The following is a 22,456-nucleotide window of genomic DNA, read 5'->3' as shown; positions in this document are numbered from 1 at the left end:
GGAGTCATAGAGGCCTGGTTTTGACAGACACACAGCCTTGTAGGACATTATCATAATGGATTATGGTGGTTGTCGAAAAGTGCATGTATGAGCAAACAGTTACAGAACAGCTTGAGTGTGATTGCATTCCATTCACTTTAATTGCCTATCATGTACAGTATATAGATTTCTTTATAACTGTAAATGAATTATTTGAGAGCGGTATAACTCTGGATTAAAATACATAACTTGATTAACATTTGGTGGGAGTTCACATTTACTTAAATTAGGAGAAAACTTTATCGACACGGATACTCGCACGCACAAAAATGCACGCATGCACACACTTCCCCACAACCCAACAACACACACAAATCAACTAAGCAAAAAACCTCAATAGGATCAAAACTCCCCCTAAAAAACGTTAAATGCCAATCCATATTCAAATTGAAATGTGCTTATCTTCCACAACGTTAATTTGCAACCTATGAAGGACATTTGGTATTCATTGGATTTTCTGGGGTGACTGAACAAAGTATGGTGAAACTGTATTTCACACACTGGTCATATTTGCTCTTCTTAACCACGGGGTCAAGGGACAATATCCAGCCAGAGCCATTGTTATTATATTATGATTAGGCTAACTCACAATGACTCAGATAGTTGATAGTCTCCGGGTTTATTCCCTCTCTTCAGTTGTTTGCATTTTCGGGTAGATTTTGAAAGTTGTGAACCATTCTTAGGGGAGGATTGTCTACAATGTGCTGTGTGGTGTATTTGTATGTGGTGCGTCTGACAGAAAAAAACTCTAGGGGTCTGTTTCTCTAGGGGTCGGTTTCTCTAGGGGACGGTTTCCCAGACAGAGTCCATTAAACACACTGTAGAATCTCAGATGAAAGTGTGTTCTAATCCAGGACTTGGTTTAATCTGTATCTGCTGAAAGAAAAACACATTTCAAATCGCTCGCTTTGTTATCTTATTCTACTTTTGCCCACCTCTCAATCTCACGTGAGAACTTCACTTCACTCTGGTTCTCGCCTACATCTACTGTGGAGATCTAAGGACCGGAAATGCCTTGCGAGAAAGAAACATTTAGTTCTTCAATACATCTGTGATCTCAACTGAGGGAAAAGTGCAAGTCAGATGTGAAATGCTTACGGTTGGACTCCAGCTGAGAGGAAGAGTGGTTTTTATGTGTGATACTGTATATTTGATCTAAAGTAGATGAAAAGACTGCAAGGCTATACGCTCACCATTGATTTGAAGAGGATGAGAGGAGTTGTCTGTACTTTACTGTATGATTAGGGTTATAAATCTACTGGTCATTTACCAAAGTTACCGGAATCTTCTGTAATTCTGGTAATTAACAGGTAATCTATGGTAACTCTGGTAATTAACAGGTCATCTATGTTAACTCTGAAATTAACAGGTCATCTATGTTAACTCAGGTCATTTATACTTGAATCAAAATGAAAAAAATACTCATATAAACTATAATTTGTTTATAACTGTGTTCATATTGTCCATGAGTTGGATATGGTTCAAGGGAAAATAGTCTAATTAATAAAAAAATAATCTAATCAACAATGGCATTCTTTTCAATTAACTCTGCAACTCCTCCAACTATTATATTTATTTCACAATTGCCACCAGTTTGTTGCCGAAACATTTACAACCAATACATATTGAAAAAGAAAAAACTATATAAGTGTGTAAAGAAATATAAAGGATATTTCATGCTGGAACCCTCATATTAAACACCAATGGTATTTACAAAGTTGATGGTTTATATTTAGGATAATGTTTTACAGCTTTGTCATTCAATTTTGTGTTGTTGCTAATTACAGACACCTGCGATAATCTGAAGTACCCAAAAGGCCACTAGATTTCATTGTATAAAATTCCCCAAAAACCTTGAAAGCTACCAAAATTCTGGTAGTTTACTGATACACTTAGACATTTTCCAGTAATATACCCTCCATTTGCAACCCTATGTATGGTACTTCCTACTTTATTAAAGGAGAAACATGTACAGTGAGGAGAAAGATGTTGAATGGAAAGTGCTAGATATAGCATGTCTGTAGACTGGGAGAAGTGTAAATGACCCTCATAGCCAAGCCTGGCAGGAACGCCGTATCCAATGTCATTTAACACAGGACAAGCTTTCTGCCCAAAGAAGGCACATCCTCTTTTACTATAGTAATGCATAGAATATAATACTATTATTATTATTATTATTATTATTATTATTATTACTACTACTACTACTACTAATAATAATAATTATAGGAATTATGCGCTTTTGGATATAAGCATCAGTTCCCTGAAGGCAGGAGATGAATTGATGCATTGTTCTCTCACTGATCATCATCATCATCGTCATCATCATCTCCACCAATAGCAGCAGTAGTAGTAATAACATAGCGCCTGAGAACCCGTAGATCGCAGTTCTCTTTTTTTGTTTCATAGTGTTACTTTTCTGTTTTAAACTCACCCCTTAATCCATTACCCTAAGGGGAGTCACAGCATCCACCCGACCCAGTGACAACACTCCTCCATAGCCTGGATTCCAAGCTGAAAATGGTGACACAGAGCAATAATCAGTTTGGATCCCAGGCTAACGCCTCCCCCCACTGCTCATCTCTCTCCCAGACTCTCTGAAGGTGAAGTCTCTGTGTGTGAGACCCTGTGTGAGACGTTGGCAGTGGGAGCTGTCCTTGGTGAGTAACTTGACTGTGGATCAAACCTCTCGGTGCTTTCATTAGGGCTCCGCCACCCTCCCACTCTCTCTCTCGCTCCTTATGGACCGAAGCTCCACAGCCATCTGTCTGGACAGTGGACTCACACCAACCCAGGGAGCCAGCATGGCTGTGTGTATGTCTGTGTGTGTCAGGGTATCTGATGCGGATGTGGTGTGGAATCAAGTGCAGGACACAGGAGCTAAGTCAAACCAGTCTTTACTTGAAAAGACAAAAATAACAAACGGGTCTAAACCAACCCGGAGGCGAACACTACGCAACAGTGCGTAAAACACCAAAACCGACTGCGCACGAAAACAACAGTGCGACGGTACACACTAACGACTGGCCAAAAATGAACAGCACCAACAGACAGGTGAAAACAATTACACACAACACATGACAGAAACAACGAGAACGTATAGGACACATAATCAACACTAAACAAGAACAGGTGTACCAAACAGACCAAACCAAACAAACATCGAAAACAAAGAACGGTGGCAGCTAGTACTCCGGAGACGACGACCGCCGAAGCCTGCCGAACAAGGAGGAGGAGCCACCTCGGCCGAAACCGTGACAGTGTGTGAGTGTGTGTTTTGAGAGTTTCTGTGGAAATGCTATGGGTAGATCATTTCAATGATCCAGGATCGTACTTATATGGTGAAAATTGTGGGGCTGAGTGTGTGGTGTTGCTAGGCGGACTGTGGATTTTCAATAAATGATAGATGAACTACTTAGGGCAAAGTGCTGCTGAACACAACACAGCACTACAAGCAAATGTGCAAACCCACATTCTATGACAGACTACTCACACATATGACATGAACAACTATCCAACGGACAACCATCAATCGAACTCCCCATCCAACTATACCTTTCCCCATACACACCCTACCATAAGCCTCCCTCACTCCGCCCGCCACACACAACACACACACCACCCACCTACAAACACCCAACCACCGAGACAGAGACACACAAAGTTTGAAGTTCCAATCAGGGGATCATGGCCGGTGCTGACCAGGCTGTCTGCGTGTCTAATCAAGGATGAGGGGAAGCGGTGACAGAGAGAATGTACCAATTAAGCTGTCTGATTGGGCTCTACTCCACTATGGCAAAAACAATCTCTCACTCATTCACTGCAGCAGATTGCAAATCTGACAGCACCAGCTGTAATTCATTAATTACACGGATAAAACACCAAGTGTCTTGGCCATAAAACTCTGCGCTCGTCGACTCGCAATTCACTTTTGTTGGCTTTGGCGTTTTAATGATGAGTTATGGACAGTGGGTATGACGAGAGGTGTGTGTGTGTGGGGTGTGTGTGTGTGTGTTTAACCATTTCACTGCGCTCGGGTGGTCGGGCTTAACCCAGCAGATGTCAATTACCTACAGCCAATGACGCATCAACATAATGTTCTGCTAATGTTCTCCTAACGCCAGCTATGCAACCTTTGTCTCACCCTAGAGCTAGATGTTTTGTAGTAGGTGACAGATGCTTGAAGCGCAACTTCAGGTCATTAAAATACACTTGCTGCAGCCAAATATATTAAGCAAAATACAGTATAAACAATCATCTCTGAGGCAAAACACACTCAGAGTCACTGTAAAGGAGATTTTCTACAAATAGCACCAGTTTTAATCCCCCTGATAGCTCACCTCCCAGGCTTCACCCCCCAGGCTTCACCTCCCAGGCTTCACCTCCCAGGCTTCACCTCCCAGGCTTCACCCCCCAGGCTTCACCTCCCAGGCTTCACCCCCCAGGCTTCACCTCCCAGGCTTCACCCCCCAGGCTTCACCTCCCAGGCTTCACCCCACAGGCTTCACCTCCCAGGCTTCACCCCCCAGGCTTCACCTCCCAGGCTTCACCTCCCAGGCTTCACCTCCCAGGCTTCACCTCCCAGGCTTCACCCCCCAGGCTTCACCTCCCAGGCTTCACCTCCCAGGCTTCACCTACCAGGCTTCACCTCCCAGGCTTCACCTCCCAGGCTTCACCCCCCAGGCTTCACCTCCCAGGCTTCACCTACCAGGCTTCACCTACCAGGCTTCACCCCCCAGGCTTCACCTCCCAGGCTTCACCTCCCAGGCTTCACCTCCCAGGCTTCACCTCCCTGGCTTCACCTCCCAGGCTTCACCTTGCCTCGTAACACACTAGCACAGCAGGAGAGAAGAGCTCTAAAATTGTCTCCCCTGTGGGGCTACACACATCCAGATGGTGGCATTCAGCCCAGGACCTCCAGCACCTCTAACCCAGCCTGGAGCTCCAGGAACAGGGACAGAGGGGGTGGTGGTGGGGCTACAGATCCAGAAGTTAAGCTTAGCACTTCTACCCGTACCTTGGAGCTCCATCGTGGGGGAAAGGAACATGGACAGAGAGGGTAGATTGTGGTGGTGGTTGGCGACCTGTGTGTGGCTAGAGTTCCAGCCAGGGGCACTAAGCAGCACCCCCACCCCAGGCTTGGAGCTAAATGGTGGGGTTCTGGTGGTTGAGGCCTACTCACCTTTCCAGCCAGGGTCTTGAGTGCCTCCCTCAGCCCAGCCATGGAGTGCTGCTGGGCAGCCTGAAGCAGCTGGTCTGCCAGGCCAGAGATGAGAGGCTGGAGCTGGCCCACACTGTGCAGCACCTCCTGGGCCTTGGCTGTGTGCTCCGGGGAGTAATAAATACACTGGTACGCTGTGCTGAAACTGAAGAGGTGATAGAGAGAGGAGAAAAGAAAAGGTTTGAGATTTTAGAGGATTGTAAACAGCAGTGTGAATAAAAACTGATAAGAAACTCAAGAGGTTTTACTGTTTATTGCATGCGGTTACATTTTACTGTTTGAATCCAGCTAGTTTCAGCAGTATTAAACATACAGTGGGGAAAAAAAGTATTTAGTCAGCCACCAATTGTGCAAGTTCTCCCACTTAAAAAGATGAGAGAGGCCTGTAATTTTCACCATAGGTACACGTCAACTATGACAGACAAAATGAGGAAAAAAAATCCAGAAAATCACATTGTAGGATTTTTTATGAATTTATTTGCAAATTATGGTGGAAAATAAGTATTTGGTCAATAACAAAAGTTTCTCAATACTTTGTTATATACCCTTTGTTGGCAATGACACAGGTCAAACGTTTTCTGTAAGTCTTCACAAGGTTTTCACACACTGTTGCTGGTATTTTGGCCCATTCCTCCATGCAGATCTCCTCTAGAGCAGTGATGTTTTGGGGCTGTCACTGGGCAACACGGACTTTCAACTCCCTCCAAAGATTTTCTATGGGGTTGAGATCTGGAGACTGGCTAGGCCACTCCAGGACCTTGAATGCATCTTACGAAGCCACTCCTTCGTTGCCCGGGCGGTGTGTTTGGGATCATTGTCATGCTGAAAGACCCAGCCACGTTTCATCTGCAATGCCCTTGCTGATGGAAGGAGGTTTTCACTCAAAATCTCACGATACATGGCCCCATTCATTCTTTCCTTTACACGGATCAGTCGTCCTGGTCCCTTTGCAGAAAAACAGCCCCAAAGCATGATGTTTCCACCCCCATGCTTCATAGTAGGTATGGTGTTCTTTGGATGCAACTCAGCATTCTTTGTCCTCCAAACACGACAAGTTGAGTTTTTACCAAAAAGTTATATTTTGGTTTCATCTGACCATATGACATTCTCCCAATCCTCTTCTGGATCATCCAAATGCACTCTAGCAAACTTCAGACGGGCCTGGACATGTACTGGCTTCAGCAGGGGGACACAGGATTTGAGTCCCTGGCGGCGTACTGTGTTACTGATGGTAGGCTTTGTTACTTTGGTCCCAGCTCTCTGCAGGTCATTCACTAGGTCCCCCCGTGTGGTTCTGGGATTTTTCCTCACCGTTCTTGTGATCATTTTGACCCCATGGGGTGAGATCTTGCGTGGAGCCCCAGATCAAGGGAGATTATCAGTGGTCTTGTACGTCTTCCATTTCCTAATAATTGCTCCCACAGTTGATTTCTTCAAACCAAGCTGCTTACCTATTGCAGATTCAGTCTTCCCAGCCTGGTGCAGGTCTACAATTTTGTTTCTGGTGTCCTTTGACAGCTCTTTGGTCTTGGCCATAGTGGAGTATGGAGTGTGACTGTTTGAGTTTGTGGACAGGTGTCTTTTATACTGATAACAAGTTCAAACAGGTGCCATTAATACAGGTAACGAGTGGAGGACAGAGGAGCCTCTTAAAGAAGAAGTTACAGGTCTGTGAGAGCAAGAAATCTTGCTTGTTTATAGGTGACCAAATACTTATTTTCCACCATAATTTGCAAATAAATTCATTAAAAATCCTACAATGTGATTTTCCGGATTTTTTTTCCTCCATTTGTCTGTCATAGTTGACGTGTACCTATGATGAAAATTACAGGCCTCTCTCATCTTTTTAAGTGGGAGAACTTGCACAATTGGTGGCTGACTAAATACTTTTTTCCCCCACTGTATTCAACTATTTTACATACTCAGACATGTTCACCATAGAACTATATTTTACCCTTTAACTTGACCATAGAGAGCGAGAACTGAGAAACGGAGGAGATGGATCAATGATACTGCAGACAGAGCCTGGGCCTGGGAGTTATTTAGATCAAATGTCCAGGCATATTGCAAACCATCTGCAGGAACAGATTCATTTCAGCTCATTCTGCCTCCAATCAATAGCCAATCCATGACATGTTCCTCTACGTCATTAGTAAGCAGCATTGGTGTTAAGTACTTAAGTAAAAATAATTTAAAGTACTACTTAAGTAGTTTTTGGGGGTATCTGTACTTTACTTTACTATTTATATTTTTGACAACTTTTACTTTTACTTCACTACATTCCTAAAGAAAATATTGTACTTTTTACTCCATACATTTTCCCTGACAACCAAAAGTACATTTTGAATGCTTAGCAGGACAGGAAAATAGTAAAATTCACGCACTTATCAAGAGAACATGTCTGCCTACTGCCCTACTGCCTCTGGTCTGGCGGATTCACTAAACACAAATGCATCTTTTGTAAATATTGTCTGAGTGTTGGAGTGTGCCCCTTGCTATCCGAAAATGTTAAAAACAAGACAATTGTGCCGTCTGCTTTGCTAAATAATAGGAATTTTAAATGATTTATACTTTTACTTTTGATACTCAAGTATATTTAAAACAAAATACTTTTAGACTTTTACTCAAGTACTATTTTACTGACTGACTTTCACTTTTACTTTTAGTAACTTTCTATTAAGGTACATACAGTGGGGAGAACAAGTATTTAATACACTGCCGATTTTGCAGGTTTTCCTACTTACAAAGCATGTAGAGGTCTGTAATTTTTTATCATAGGTACACTTCAACTGTGAGAGACGGAATCTAAAACAAAAATACAGAAAATCACATTGTATGATTTTTAAGTAATTAATTTGCATTTTATTGCAAGACTTTTACTGATTTGACACATCAGAAAAGCAGAACTTAATATTTGGTACAGAAACCTTTGTTTGCAATTACAGAGATCATACGTTTCCTGTAGGTCTTGACCAGGTTTGCACACACTGCAGCAGGGATTTTGGCCCACTCCTCCATACAGACCTTCTCCAGATCCTTCAGGTTTCGGGGCTGTCGCTGGGCAATACGGACTTTCAGCTCCCTCCAAAGAGTTTCTATTGGGTTCAGGTCTGGAGACTGGCTAGGCCACTCCAGGACCTTGAGATGCTTCTTACGGAGCCACTCCTTAGATGCCCTGGCTGTGTGTTTCGGGTCGTTGTCATGCTGGAAGACCCAGCCACGACCCATCTTCAATGCTCTTACTGAGGGAAGGAGGTTGTTGGCCAAGATCTCGCGATACATGACCCCATCCATCCTCCCCTCAATACGGTGCAGTCGTCCTGTCCCCTTTGCAGTTGGGATGGTGTTCTTGGGGTTGTACTCATCCTTCTTCTTCCTCCAAACACGGCGAGTGGAGTTTAGACCAAAAAGCTATATTTTTGTCTCATCAGACCACATGACCTTCTCCCATTCCTCCTCTGGATCATCCAGATGGTCATTGGCAAACTTCAGACGGGCCTGGACATGCGCTGGCTTGAGCAGGGGGACCTTGCGTGCGCTGCAGGATTTTAATCCATGACGGCGTAGTGTGTTACTAATGGTTTTCTTTGAGACTGTGGTCCCAGCTCTCTTCAGGTCATTGACCAGGTGCTGCCGTGTAGTTCTGGGCTGATCCCTCACCTTCCTCATGATCATTGATGCCCCACGAGGTGAGATCTTGCATGGAGCCCCAGACCGAGGGTGATTGACCGTCATCTTGAACTTCTTCCATTTTCTAATAATTGCGCCAACAGTTGTTGCCTTCTCACCAAGCTGCTTGCCTATTGTCCTGTAGCCCATCCCAGCCTTGTGCAGGTCTACAATTTTATCCCTGATGTCCTTACACAGCTCTCTGGTCTTGGCCATTGTGGAGAGGTTGGAGTCTGTTTGATTGAGTGTGTGTGGACAGGTGTCTTTTATACAGGTAACAAGTTCAACAGGTGCAGTTAATACAGGTAATGAGTGGAGAACAGGAGGACTTCTTAAAGAAAAACTAACAGGTCTGTGAGAGCCGGAATTCTTACTGGTTGGTAGGTGATCAAATACTTATGTCATGCAATAAAATGTAAATTCATTACTTAAAAATCATACAATGTGATTTTCTGGATTTTTGTTTTAGATTCCGTCTCTCACAGTTGAAGTGTACCTATGATAAAAATTACAGACCTCTACATGCTTTGTAAGTAGGAAAACCTGCAAAATCGGCAGTGTATCAAATACTTGTTCTCCCCACTGTATACTTTTACTTAAGTATGATAATTGGGTACTTTTTCCACCACTGGTTGGCAGAACAGTAATGACTATGGATCGGCTTGGAGTCTAAATAATAGGATAATCACAAATAGTCCACTGGTAAACCTTTTCTAGTTGTATTCATTACCACCACAATACAGTGTGTGGTACAGTCTGGATACAGTAAGTTAAATTAAGCTGCTCTAGTTGCCTGAAACTGTATCATAGATCAATGCTTTCCAACGCTTCAATCTAAAACCACCTAATTAATATCTGCAGCCAGATAAAAAGTATAATATTACGAATAATTAATCATTTTTTCATTTCTAGGGAAGCGTTTCACCCTCTGATGAAACGAGTTTTGTCAGTTCATAGATTCAGGGCACATCAGTCCCAATCAAACGTTCACCTCAAGTAAAGTTTCAATGACTTTCATTGAGTTCTCCACAGTGACTTCCTGCCATCAGACCAAGCGTGTGCGTTAACGAGGCAGTGGTTTGAAGCAGTCATTTGCAACCCTCCCAGCTAGTTTAGATTCAGCTCTGAACAGCCTGTATGTAGGCCAGACCCTGGAGCCAGATTCCAAAGCATACTTGACTGAAGACTGAAAGAGTGAGTGTCTTGAGAGAGAGAGAGAGAGAGCGAGAGAGAGAGAGAGAGCGAGGGAAAGAGCGAGAGCGAGAGAGAGAGAGAGATAGTAGAAAAGAAAGAGTCCTCAAAGCAATCCTCTATGACACATCCCCTACCTGCTTCATCAGTACAGTGCCAAAACCTGGGGACCTTTATTACTTCAGGTGTACTGGGGGCTAGCTAGCTGCTGCCAATGTAGCATCCGACTGGTTAGCGCTAACAAACCCTGTCCTTGTCATTATGGCTAATGAGCTCTCTGGAGATATGCCACCTGATGCAGCCCAAAGACAATCAGACTTCGGCCTCTTATAAGATCCACCTGGCCTCTTACATGATCCAGTACCATCTTTTCCCTTCGCTACAGCGTAGCCTAGCCTATAGTCAATACTAGGGAAGTTGCTAGGGAATACTAGGGGAAAATCCAACATTTGTTTGAATGATAACTTACGTAAGTAAGTTCATCAAAACTTGGGCATTCTCTTTGAGTTGGAGTTCTTATTACCACATTATGCAGGAGGGTACAAAAGGAAGAAGATAAATAAAACAGAACACCGCCGGAAAAACTACATTGTCTGAGTGAGTGAGGGAGAGAGAGAGACAGACAGACAGAGAGCGAGAGAGACTCATAGGTTAGCTCCAGCTGGATAACAACACTGTTGACTCATAAGTACAAATCCAGCCATTAGGGATCCTGTGCAGTGGATAATCAGTGTTTACACATGGTCCCTACCATCTGATGCCACAGGAGAGTATTGATCCACACTGGAGCTGGATATCAGAGGGAAACCATACATTCCTCATCAGGATGACCTGTCAGTCCAATAAGCTAGCTAGCTTCCACCAAAGCCAAGATAGCCGCTGACAAGCAAAGTGAAGAGAACAGAAACCCTGCTGGTTAAGGGAAAAGCTTTAAAATGGACACCTGACCTGGTATATCCTCGTTTACAACGATAGAGGAATTTGTTGTTAGGTGTTTAATCAAGAAGCCACATGTTTTGGCTGTGTTTCTTAGCGTTTACTGGCAATTTGCTTAGCCACAAGCTAGCTAGTTAAATGTAAAACACCTGTTTGTATACACGTTATTACTCTGCAGATTATCTCCTATCTCCGGTAGGTTACATCTGAGAGAACCAGTACCTCCCAGAAGGGGGGGTCTTTATCGACCTGACTCTCCCCAGACACAGCCTCCCTAGTGGGCTAGCTATCCCACACCTCACTCCCCACCCTGGAGCCTACACCCTCCCACTCTAGACCTACCTATTAGGAGGAATTACTAAAACTAGCAAACATTAAGCAGTCTAGCAAAACGTCCTCCCTTGATGTTCCTAAATGATCTATGGGAATTGGTTATGACAGTAATGAGAGGAAGAGAGAGAAAGAGAAAAAGGAGGAGAAGAAGAAGCAGCCTCTCTTCTCTAATTAAGCCCGTGTCTCCGGCTCATGGCTAATTAATAGTGGGGAAGGAAATGAATGAAGAGCTTCCAGGCCTGCTGTTGACAGCCAGCAGGAGCAGAACGCTGCATCGGAGGACGGCAGGACTGAGGCCCACAGCCTCCCCGGGCCACTGCCAAAACACACTCTGTCATTGAGACACAGGCACGCCTGGCGCTGTAAAGCAACTGATTCTAGACCAGTCTGGTCACTGCCAAAGCCCACTCTGTCATATGTGAGAGGGGAGAATAGCAACTGATCCTAGACCAGTCTGGTTACTGCCAAAGCCCACTCTGTCAAAAGTGAGAGAACTGGATAGCAACTGATCTTAGACCAGCATCGACCTGACCAGACCAATGCCATTGCCAAAACCCACTCAGTCATAGAGACACTGAGACAAGGCTGGAATGCAACTGATCGCAGACCAGTTAATAGGGCTACTGTCAAAGTCCTCCTCCATCAAACGGACATACAGCCTGCACCAGACTGATTCCAGAACAGCCTGTGTTTGAACAATATGGTGTCCATTGGTTCCTCAGGTCCCTGCCAAAGCCCAGTCTGTCGTAAGACAGTGCTGGATAGCAACTGATCTTAGAACAGTTTCTCAAATCAGACCAGGACCAACGGCCACTCTGTCATGGGACTAGGCACTGATTTCAGACCAGTCCTTACTGTAGATCGGACCAGGGCTACTGCCAAAGCCCACACTATCATATAGGAGGACTGGAGCATAGAAATATGAAATTAAATGCACAGAGCTAACCAGAGCTACTGTCCTTCTCCATTACACAGACAGACAGCCTGATGCCAGAACAGACTGTGTTTGAACAAGATAGTGTTAATCAGTTCTCTACTGGTTCTAAGATGCAACTTCCAAGGTCCTCTCTTTGAAACCAATAGACATCTGTCTGTTTAACTAACTGACTGGGAATAACTGACCTCAGACCAGCTTGTGTTTGGAGACGCACGCACGGACGCACGCTCGTACACACGCACCGGAAGAAAAATGATCACTGAATTATCACAGTGAATTATTGTAATGTTTGTTTATGTGTCAATTAATCCCGTAAGGGATGGGTTGCCAACTGGTGATTTGACACGAAAATAAAATGTCATTCATTCATTCATTTATCCACACACACACACACAGTCCCTATTTAGTTGGACAGAGTTTTGCAAGTGAAGTGAAACCTTAACATCCCAGGGGACTCTATTAGGTGTGCTCTGTAGCCTGAACCAAACGGTCCCTGCTGTGGCTGCTACTGCCCCCCCCCCCCTCACCCCAAAATGAGCATTAGGCAGTGATGCCTGAGCAGACGGGCCCCGACAACAAAGGCCAGAGGTTCGGCGGCGCGTACAGCGAGGAGCGACACAGCACAGCTTGCACACACACACACACGCACACACACAGACAGACAGACAGACACAAACACCACACCTGACCTCAAAAGCAGGGGGAACCCTTATGCTGGGGCCCAGTGCGTGTACACACACACACACACACACACACACACGCACACACGCACACACGCAGACACGCACACATGCACACACACCCACAATGGGAGAGAGAGAGAGCGCGAGAGAGAGTACTGTATAAAAACAAGAAGTGCTTCAAGCGTTCCCCCACAGAACCTGATGAGCCACATTAAATAAACCTGGGCTCCATCCAAAGTAAGAGTATCTTATCATTGTACAAAAAGCTGAATGATTCAAAGGAGGGGCTTGTTAAATAAAGATTAGTCTGCAATGTCTACAGGGTTCAATTAAAAAGGAATAAAAAAAATCTGGGACTTTTACAACAGCCATTTGGGTGGAAGGCATGCATTAATGAAAGCTAAATGCACCTGCCCTGTATGTAAATAGCTTTGTAGGATACTGAAGGGGCCCTAAGTGCTGCTGTCGATTTAACTTCCTTTCCCGCCCCATCCTAAGAAGACGTCCCTGGCTCTGGCTGTTGAATACTGTAGGTATACCGCCAAGGCTCCCATCCCTCTCTCTCTCCCCCTCTCTCGCCTCCCTCTCTTTCGCACTCTCCCCTTCTTCTCTCCCCTCTTCCTTCCCTACCCACTCTCTCTCTTCACTGTCGCTCCCTCTCCACCCCTCCCTCCCTCCCTTTCCTCCCTCCCTCCCTCCCTCCCTCCCTCCCTCCCTCCCTCCCTCCCTCCCTCCCTTATTCCTCCCTCCCTCTCCACTCGCCCTCCCTCTCCACTCCCCCCCCCCCCCGGTGTCCGGGGGACGGTTGGCTCTTTTTTTGCCCTCCTGGTTAAACCTCAGCGTTTTTCATTTTTTCCTCATCCCCCAGTTTTCCTCTCCTCCCTTTGATTCATTTATATGTCATTGAATAGTCAAGTCTCACATCTAGCCTATTGTTTCCTTTAATCAAAGACAATTACAAAAGGCTCTTGTTCAAAGGCAGGGTGTCTGTCTGTGTGTGTGTCTACAGATTAGGTCTAACCTCGCCATCTATTTTGATAACATATGACTTCATTTCAATTTATTTCAAAACAGAAAACACGGTCTTCAAAAGCACATTGAAGAGCACCTCTTGGCAGATACGCTCGAGTCAAAATAAAAATGTCCACCGTGGCATAACATGCAAATTAAGGCACAGAAATTGATTTTTCCCCATTGAAAGAAAACATGCAACTCTGCAACGAGGCAAATAGAAGCAAATCCAAGATAATCATAGAGAGGATGAAATCCCATTTATTCCCATTTCAGGGAAATGACTGACAAATGACTGGATTCCGGGTCAGACATGGGATGTGGCTTGGCAGAGGGCCGTTCCTCGGTTAGCCAGGTGGAAAATTGGAAAATGTAAGCTACAGTGAGTCATTAGCTAAGTCCAATATGAGACCAAAAAGTATCCTGGGGTACTCCTTCCTGCACAGTCTAATCTCTCATTCAAAGAAATTGATTTTACTTCGGAGGACTCCCTTCATTCCAAAATATTCTAACTCTTATCATAGTGTACGCTAGCAGATAAACGTTGACTCCTGGGCAAATTCGCTTGTGCAGTTGAGCGTAAAAAAATGTACTCCAACTTATTTTTCTTCAAACTTCCTTTCTATCTCTTTCTCTCTCTTTCTTTCACTCTATCTCCTCTTCCCCTCTTCTTTGTTGAGCTCTAAACTCAGTGTAACTAATTGGCTCTGACATGGTCCGTAATGACTCGGCACTCGACTGAGAAGCTTTGGGGAAAATCACCTCTCATTTCCTCAGGCATCACTCAAGTGGCCACACGCTGAACCCATGACAACCCCCCTCCATCTTACAGCGTCGGAAGGGCAAACGGCGACAAGATACAAAATGCTGATCTCAGATAGAGGACGATAAGACGGCCATCTTGATTAACGACCCCAGGGCCTAGCTGTAGTCTTAAAACGTCTCAGAGTGGGAGTGCTGATCTAGGATCAGTTTAGCATTTTACACAATATTGAATAAGATTAAATGGACGGGGGAGGGCCTGATCCTAGATCAGTACTTCTACTCTGAGATGCTTTATGAATAGCTATGGGGGATGGGACTGTTACTGTACTGTCACTGTTCTCAGTTCATCTACATCACTATATAACCCCCCCTAGAGGTGTTTGTCAGGCCTGTGACGGCCCCGCTCGATGGGAACATACTAATTAGACATGTCTTCTCTGTCAGAGAGAGAGACTCTACACCATACACACAGCCACAGCCCCGGGATGGACGCTAGGTAATTGAATCAAACAGACACAATTCAATCATAGTCTCTCGGAGTGTCAAGAGGGACGACTCAGGGTTATTGCAAAGGGACCAGGAAGATCCAAAATGGCAACTGCACAGAGAGAGAAGCCGGTGAGTAAATACAAAAACCCTGAGTCAGTCAATAGTCACTCTCATTGGCATTAGGGCCCACGCCCCTCCAGTCAAATATAGCTGTCAGTGGCAGACAGTGCAGTTCCCAATTGAGTCAAACCTCCCAGCTCAGCTGTCACTAACAGTACTGTGTAGCCTAGCCCTACTTGCACAAATCAAATCCAGATGTCAGGACCAAATTCATCTGTCACTACCAATGCTGGCCACGCTACATTCATCTGTCGTTAGCAGAACAAGCCTTTTATGAAATCCAGTCAGAGACCGACTTCCATCCATTCTTCTCTGTTAGTCTCCCTCTATACTGTTCCTTTCCACACTAAAGTGGGCCAATCCAAAATGGCACCATATACCCAGACCAAAAGTAGTGTACTACGCATGGAATACGGTGCCTTTTCGGAAAAAGACAATTGAATGCTTTATTTAACCAGGAGAGTTCCATTGGGGTATGAATCTCTTTTCCAAGGCAGCCCTGTCTCTGCTGCATGCTACGTGTTGTATAATGAGGCTGTCTCACCTCTTCTTCTCTGCCTCATGTCTGCTCAGTAGCCGCTGAAGACCTCCGCCCTTAAAGCCCTGGAAGTGGGCCGCTGGAGCCCCCACCGTGATCACGTCATAGAACGCATCTGGGGAGGCAAGAAGGTGTTCCCGCCTGGGGTTAGTGGGAACTGTGTGGTACAGTGCAATACACCAAATGAAGGAAGGGGGGAGGAAGGGAGGGGAAAATTAAGAAGGGAAATCAAGAGGGAGGGAGGGAGGGAGGGAGGGAGGGAGGGAGAAAAAGAGACATGAGACTTGAAATTGAAAAGCATTCCAGGTGACTACCTCATGAAGCTGGTTGAGAGAATGCCAAGCGTGTGCAAAGCTGTCATCAAGGCAAAGGGTAGCTACTTTGAAGAATCTCAAATCTCAAATATATTTTGATTTCATAGCTTTGATGTCTTCACTATTATTCTACAATGTAGAAAATAGTTAAAATAAAGAAAGACCCTGGAATGAGTAGGTGTGTCCAAACTTTTGACTGGTAGTGTAAGTCTCATGTCTGTTTTTTTCTCCCTCCCTCCCTCCCTCCCTCCCTCCCTCCCTCCCTCCCCTCCGTCTTGACTCCTCTTCTTAATTTATTTCCTCAGAAGAAAGGTGGAAAACTGTGATGCAGGAAGATAGTCATTCAAGGTTTTGTTTGGAATGTGCAATGAGGTCTGACAGTAGTGTGGACTGAGGAGAAGTGGTGATGATGTGTGTGTGTGAATCCTCCAGTGTGGTGGTTTAGTGTGGTGGAGGTCAGCTAATGAATGGCCTCTGGGACGGCAGAGCAGCCAGCCGCCACAGAAAGTCCTGTTTGAGGAGTCCCTTCGACAGCAATTACTGACAGCGCTGCTCCGAGTGCGAAGGTTGGGGGGGGGGGGGGGGTATTGGTTGGCACTCGCCCCACGCTTCCTTCTTAATGATCCCATGGTCGCCCCACGTGGCCCCCCTTGTCCCCCACCTCACCCTGCTCGGCCCCTGGGTTCTCAAACTTTCCAGCTCCCTTTAATTGGCTACTGCCTCACAATATACAGCGACACAATGAAATACAATGGTGAGCTCGAAACGTCACTCACACGGGCCAATTTGCTCTAGCTGATTTCCTAGTGTGTCCCCCTCCGTCTCCCCCCATAAATCAACTGGAGAACGGGGGGCGGCCGGGAGATATGTCTCCCTCTCCCTGGGAGGAGAAATTGACTGTGGGGCCGGCGAGATTCATTTGAATAATTCATACTTAACCCATTCCCATGTCCTGTTTAAAGGAGATAAAATGTCCCTTTTACATGGCCCAAATGGAGTTTATAACACTGTTTCCTTACTCTGCTTTGCCAAGCCATGCAGGCGGAGGCGTTGGGTGGTTGGGTTTTGTGCTGTAACTTAGGAGACTAACTGACAAGCTGTTTCCCAGACAAATGAAGGTTTTCTTGGGCTCATAAAGCTGGTTTTCTCCAGGTAGTTTTTCTTCTCTGGATGATTGTAGGTTGGTGGAAATTATCCAAACATTATGATGAATATAATAATAAACTGCATTCATCAATCTGACTCCCTTATCATGTGAATGCTATAGCCCCACAGTCATATCCAGTGGGTATAGTCAAGGTCGCGAGCCTTGCGTCATCACTCGGAATTCAAAAAAATGCATGTGTCTAGGTTTACCGTTATGCAATTATTAAGAGGCTGAGGAAGAAGGAGATAATATCTTGCAATCAATGTCTTAGTATTAAATGATTGAGTTAACCTTAGCTCAGAGATGCATAGTTAGAGACCGAGCACATGTGCTATGTATATTGTGAATAACATTTATCATTAGACATTTCAGCAAATAATAATTCAAGGAATATTACTCAGAAATGTGAGGAATACAGTTCGTATCCATTTAAAAGTAATCCTATTTATTACAGTTACGCAATAAGAAAACAATTAGCAAATGATACATACCAGAACTCTTTACGATAAAAATAATACAAAATATCCTAAGTCTTAACAGCATAGAAAATTCACCACTATGACATGCATCACCACACCTCAACACTGTATGATAAGAGCACACTGAGTCACGCCGTCCGACTAACAGAATAAAACAGTCTCTCTGTAACAATAAATCCAGACCACTTACAGTACAATTACACATATCAACACTCATAGCTCTTTATGAACTCTTGAAACAATCCAAACATGCCAATTTAATTCACACAGTAACATTCATTTAGTCGATTCAAGTTTCATCAGTCTTTACACCTCTCCTGGCTTCAGTGACCCTAGGACTTCTGTGGGAATGTCTCTTCATTGAGATTGCCACAGATAAGGTGTGTTTGACCCCTGTGATAGCCCACAGACGGTCTGTCATTCGAACAATGCCATAAATCGTGACTGATTCATCATGCTGTGCTCCCACGCTAGCCAGTCGCGAGTATCACCTTCTCTCATTCTTTCACTACATGATCAATAGTGGAATGCAAATCCAAATGCAAAAGCTATGCATGGTTTGGTTTGTTTGGAGGATAGAAAAACCAAACTAGAGGAAATATAATTCCTAACAAGCACAGACAACTAAGTGACTAATAGAAAGGACAATATTGATGTGTTTGTCATTTACATCGATGGACAGATGTTTAAACACATGCTTTCTTGGAAAGTATGGCAAAGTGAATCGTTTTTCACCCAAAAAACACAACTGCCCAAGGGAGTGACCAGACTAGACTATGTGGAAGCCATTTTATCACCAAACGAAAACGTCACCATGCGTTTCAATACCTATTCTGTCTTATGAAACTTGGCAGCAGAGAACAAGTCTCAAAATAACTCAATGACCAAGCTGAACTCCACCAGGAACGTTCACTTTCAACACATTCTCCTTCTTTCTCAAGGGTAGTAGACTTCTGACTAACCCTTCTTTTTGAACAGTCAGTCGTCATGGTTTCGCTAACAGCTCCATTCTCCTTGTTCTCCTTCCTGTATGTCATCCCTGATGTGTTGAGTAGTCCAGATCTGTGTCAAGGCTTGTCTAGCCTTCAACTTTACAATCAATCAGACGGTGAGAGAACTCAAAACTGAGGAGCGTTCCCCAAGAGCTAGCGTGTTTGCGGTTACTGCGCGCATCCCAGAGCTAGCGTGTAGAAGAAGTGTGTTAGCTGCCATAATGCATTTTGACAAGTCTAGGGCTGAACTACAGAGAGGTGAGTATTGGGGTTGGTTGTAGGGGGAGATGGAAGCTCTAAGACAGTCTACTCTGTGTATTCCCTCTCAGGGCCAAGCGCGTAGGGCTTCATTAGACCATTGTCTGTCTGTCGGAGTTAATGTGCACCTGTCAGCACCCCAGATGCCTCTGATCCGCGCCCTGACGAGGAGAAGTAGAGCAAAGGACGTGAACTCGAATTGTAACGGCTATAGGGGGCACCGGTGATAGGGGGCCTCCTGTAGCTCAGTTGGTAGAGCATGGCGCTTGCAACGCCAGGGTTGTGGGTTCGATTCCCACGGGGGGCCAGTATGAAAAATGTATGCACTCACTAACTGTAAGTCGCTCTGGATAAGAGCGTCTGCTAAATGACTAAAATGTAATGTAAAAACCTCATGAAGTTGTAATAGTGAAGTCATGGTTATATTCATTAGGACACACCATAACCCTGAAAACGAAAATGTCAATTTCTTATTGGACAAGCTAGTCCTTCCCTGTTTCAAACAGTTTTTCGTGCCTAATGAATACAACCCGTATGCCTCAATTTGGACACATACCTGTTTTTCTAGGACACGTCACCCTCATTCTCTGGGTGTGCAGGTTGATAGGGATGAACTCTAGATACCTCTGGGCCTTGCTGCAGCTCGGCTTGAACGACGGACCTGTAAAAGATAGCAAAGAAAAGATGTGTCAGTATTGAACACGTTGTAAAACATCAACTCAAATCAAATCGGATTGGTCACATGCGCCGAATACAACAGGTGTAGACCTTACTGTGAAATGCTTACTTACGAGCCCTAAACCAACAATGCAGTATTAAGAAAATAGAGTTAAGAAAATATTTACTTAATAAACTAAAGTAAAATAAAATAATAGTAACACAGTAAAATAACAATAACGAGGCTATATACAGGGGGTACCGGTACCGAGTCAATGTGTGGGGGTACAGGTTAGTCCAGGTCATTTGTACATGTGGGTAGGGGTAAAGTGACTATGCATTATGATGTTTATAATTGAAAGAGGCTTTCCACGTCAGGCAGTAGCCCTCATAGTAGACCCCAGTGACACCCTACACTCCTTCCCATCTGTTCACTTAGTGGTCTCTCTCAAATCGACACTATTAGCTCAACTTTAAAGCTTCATTGCATCATGTAACTAAGAATATGCAGAAAGCATCAAAGTCCAGCTTCTTCATCTCCAATGTCATAGATTACAAGATCATGTTATCAAACTCATAGGCCAAACACAGAAGCCTATCTGCTGAATGCCACCGATCCTTATCCTGTCCAACATAATGACAAGGAGTCACACCCTTGAGTACAGAACTGTTTCAGCTGGACCCAGGGGTGTATTCATTATGCCGATTCTGTTGCAAAACGTTTCTTAAACGGAACGAAACTGGGAGGGACCTACCTGAATTTGTCCAATAGAAACTCTTGTTTTCTTTGCAAAACTTAACTGTTTACAACTGTTTGGACTAATGATTTCACCCCAGTTCATTACTAGCCTGTGCTTCTGATCTGGCTGAGCTTGTAGATCCAGTTATGACCAGATGGGGCGACAACCCCCACATGCCAGCACAGACAGAAATATATATATATATACCTTTTAAAAATACAACTATTACAAACCTGCAAACCTCAAACACCTATATCTTCTAATAGACACGTTAAGTATAGCTACTGTATAATCACTTTAAAGCCTGGGTTTACCTTCCAATGCAAGACATTTCACAGATATCAGAGACTTCTCTGCACTTCAAAACCAGCTCAATTTCAATCAAGCCTTCCAAAGCATCCACTAATGTACAGTTTAATCCTCTAAGCGTAGGATTTGATCCCCTTTTGCACCACTTGCTTTGTACCAAACTTCCAATTAAAAATGTACCCCCAAAAGATAAAGCACAGGCTTATGCTGAAGCTGAAAAACACAATCTGACGCTCCACGCCGGTAGCGTAAATCTTATATATGCAAATAGAGCCAGCAAACTTTCTTTGAAATAGGGCTAAGCTTTTAAGAACAGTCAAATAACGCAGGCTATCTGACATTTTGCGGTGTTTGCTGAAGGGGAGGGTATTTGTGTGAATCAAGATAAAGGTAGGAAATAACAGGTAAACACACGAGGGAAAAACAGATTCTCCTCAAACAAACATTTGAAGTTCTCTTCCAAATTAGTTCCACATCAAAAATGTTTAATTGGGGTTTCTCTCGATTCGATCAGAACTCTGTGTTGCCAGCTTTGAGAAATTCCACACAACTCAAACAATCAATCAGACATTCAAACTTGGGAAAAAAAACATGTTGATGTATCTACATAAGGACTGGATACATACACCCTTGTCCTGTGTATTCCATTTGAGCAGATAGGCAAATACATCCCATTTGTCGAGATAATGTTGGAATATAAACACCCTTATCCCACATATCCTGTCCAAGTGTATACATCCCATTTCAAACAAAAGTCCTTGCAGTCAAGACTATAAGAAACTGTTCCAAGTAGATGTTTGCGCTGCTAATTCCAAAAAGAGTCAATGTAAAAATATGTCCACAGGGAAAAGCACACACAGGATATCAAAGTTATATGCTTAGTATTTTCATTTATTTACATATCCTGCTTGTGCTTTTCCCTGTGGATATATTTTTACATCCCATTTCCCCCAGCCAGTGTTAGGAGGACCCAGTGAGTGTTAACACGTGTAGGAGTCAGTGTGCTGTCCCCACTACCACCCATGAAACATTTAACTGCCGTCGTCCAGTGGGCTACACTTACAACATGCTACCCTGTTGCTAGCACATCTGGCCTCCAGCTGCTTACGTACAGATGTCCATACAGGCTCCAGATTACTAACTGTACATGTTTGCCCTACATGGGTTGCTAGCTAGGGTTCAAGTCTGTTTCAGTCATTTACCATGTGTGATGGCCAAATACCCAAATTATATCCAGCCATTCGTTTAATATCTGTATCACCAGCCTTCAAAAGCTTCTAGTTTGGCAGCCATCTTTATAGTCTTGTTTCTGACATCACATATTCATCTATAGCATTTAGCTAACCATGCCCTATGGCTTCTCCCAGCTGTGCTAGGTTGAGCGATCTCTTACGGCTAATGCTAAAGTCTGCCAGGGGGCCTTGCCGTCACTTCAGCTCAGTGGGCTGCCGGTCAGTCACTGTGTCAGCTGTGTGCACTGGGGACGGGGGCTAATCGAGCTAGCAACCGGTGCGGGTTAGACGAATTAGCTGTATCAAATCCCCATCTGTTTGCCCAGGTGGTCAGTCTGCGTGACAGGAGGGAGCCAGGATACTGACCCACACACACAGCTGGCTGGCCAGAAGTGG

At 44.4% G+C, this 22,456-nt stretch overlaps 2 protein-coding genes across 2 annotated transcripts in view; both read right to left on the bottom strand.

Annotated features, from left to right (window-relative positions):
- The window catches only part of gprin3b (GPRIN family member 3b), a 263,036-nt gene that overhangs the window by 207,833 nt on the left and 32,747 nt on the right, over positions 1 to 22,456 (bottom strand). The window lies entirely within an intron of this gene.
- The window catches only part of LOC311109965 (type II inositol 3,4-bisphosphate 4-phosphatase-like), a gene marked incomplete at its 5' end in the record, with an annotated part of 72,655 nt that overhangs the window by 37,786 nt on the left and 12,413 nt on the right, over positions 1 to 22,456 (bottom strand). The window contains 3 exons of the mRNA XM_084188480.1: positions 5,222 to 5,405; positions 15,939 to 16,047; positions 19,679 to 19,783. Coding sequence (XP_084044606.1) covers positions 5,222 to 5,405; positions 15,939 to 16,047; positions 19,679 to 19,783 — 398 coding nt within the window. The remainder of the gene's footprint in view (positions 1 to 5,221; positions 5,406 to 15,938; positions 16,048 to 19,678; positions 19,784 to 22,456) is intronic.

The sequence above is a fragment of the Coregonus lavaretus genome (genome assembly GCF_964263955.1).
Source record: "Coregonus lavaretus genome assembly, contig: SUPER_35_unloc_1, whole genome shotgun sequence".
Taxonomy (NCBI): Eukaryota; Metazoa; Chordata; class Actinopteri; order Salmoniformes; family Salmonidae; genus Coregonus; species Coregonus lavaretus.
This window is presented reverse-complemented; position numbering and strand designations above follow the sequence as displayed.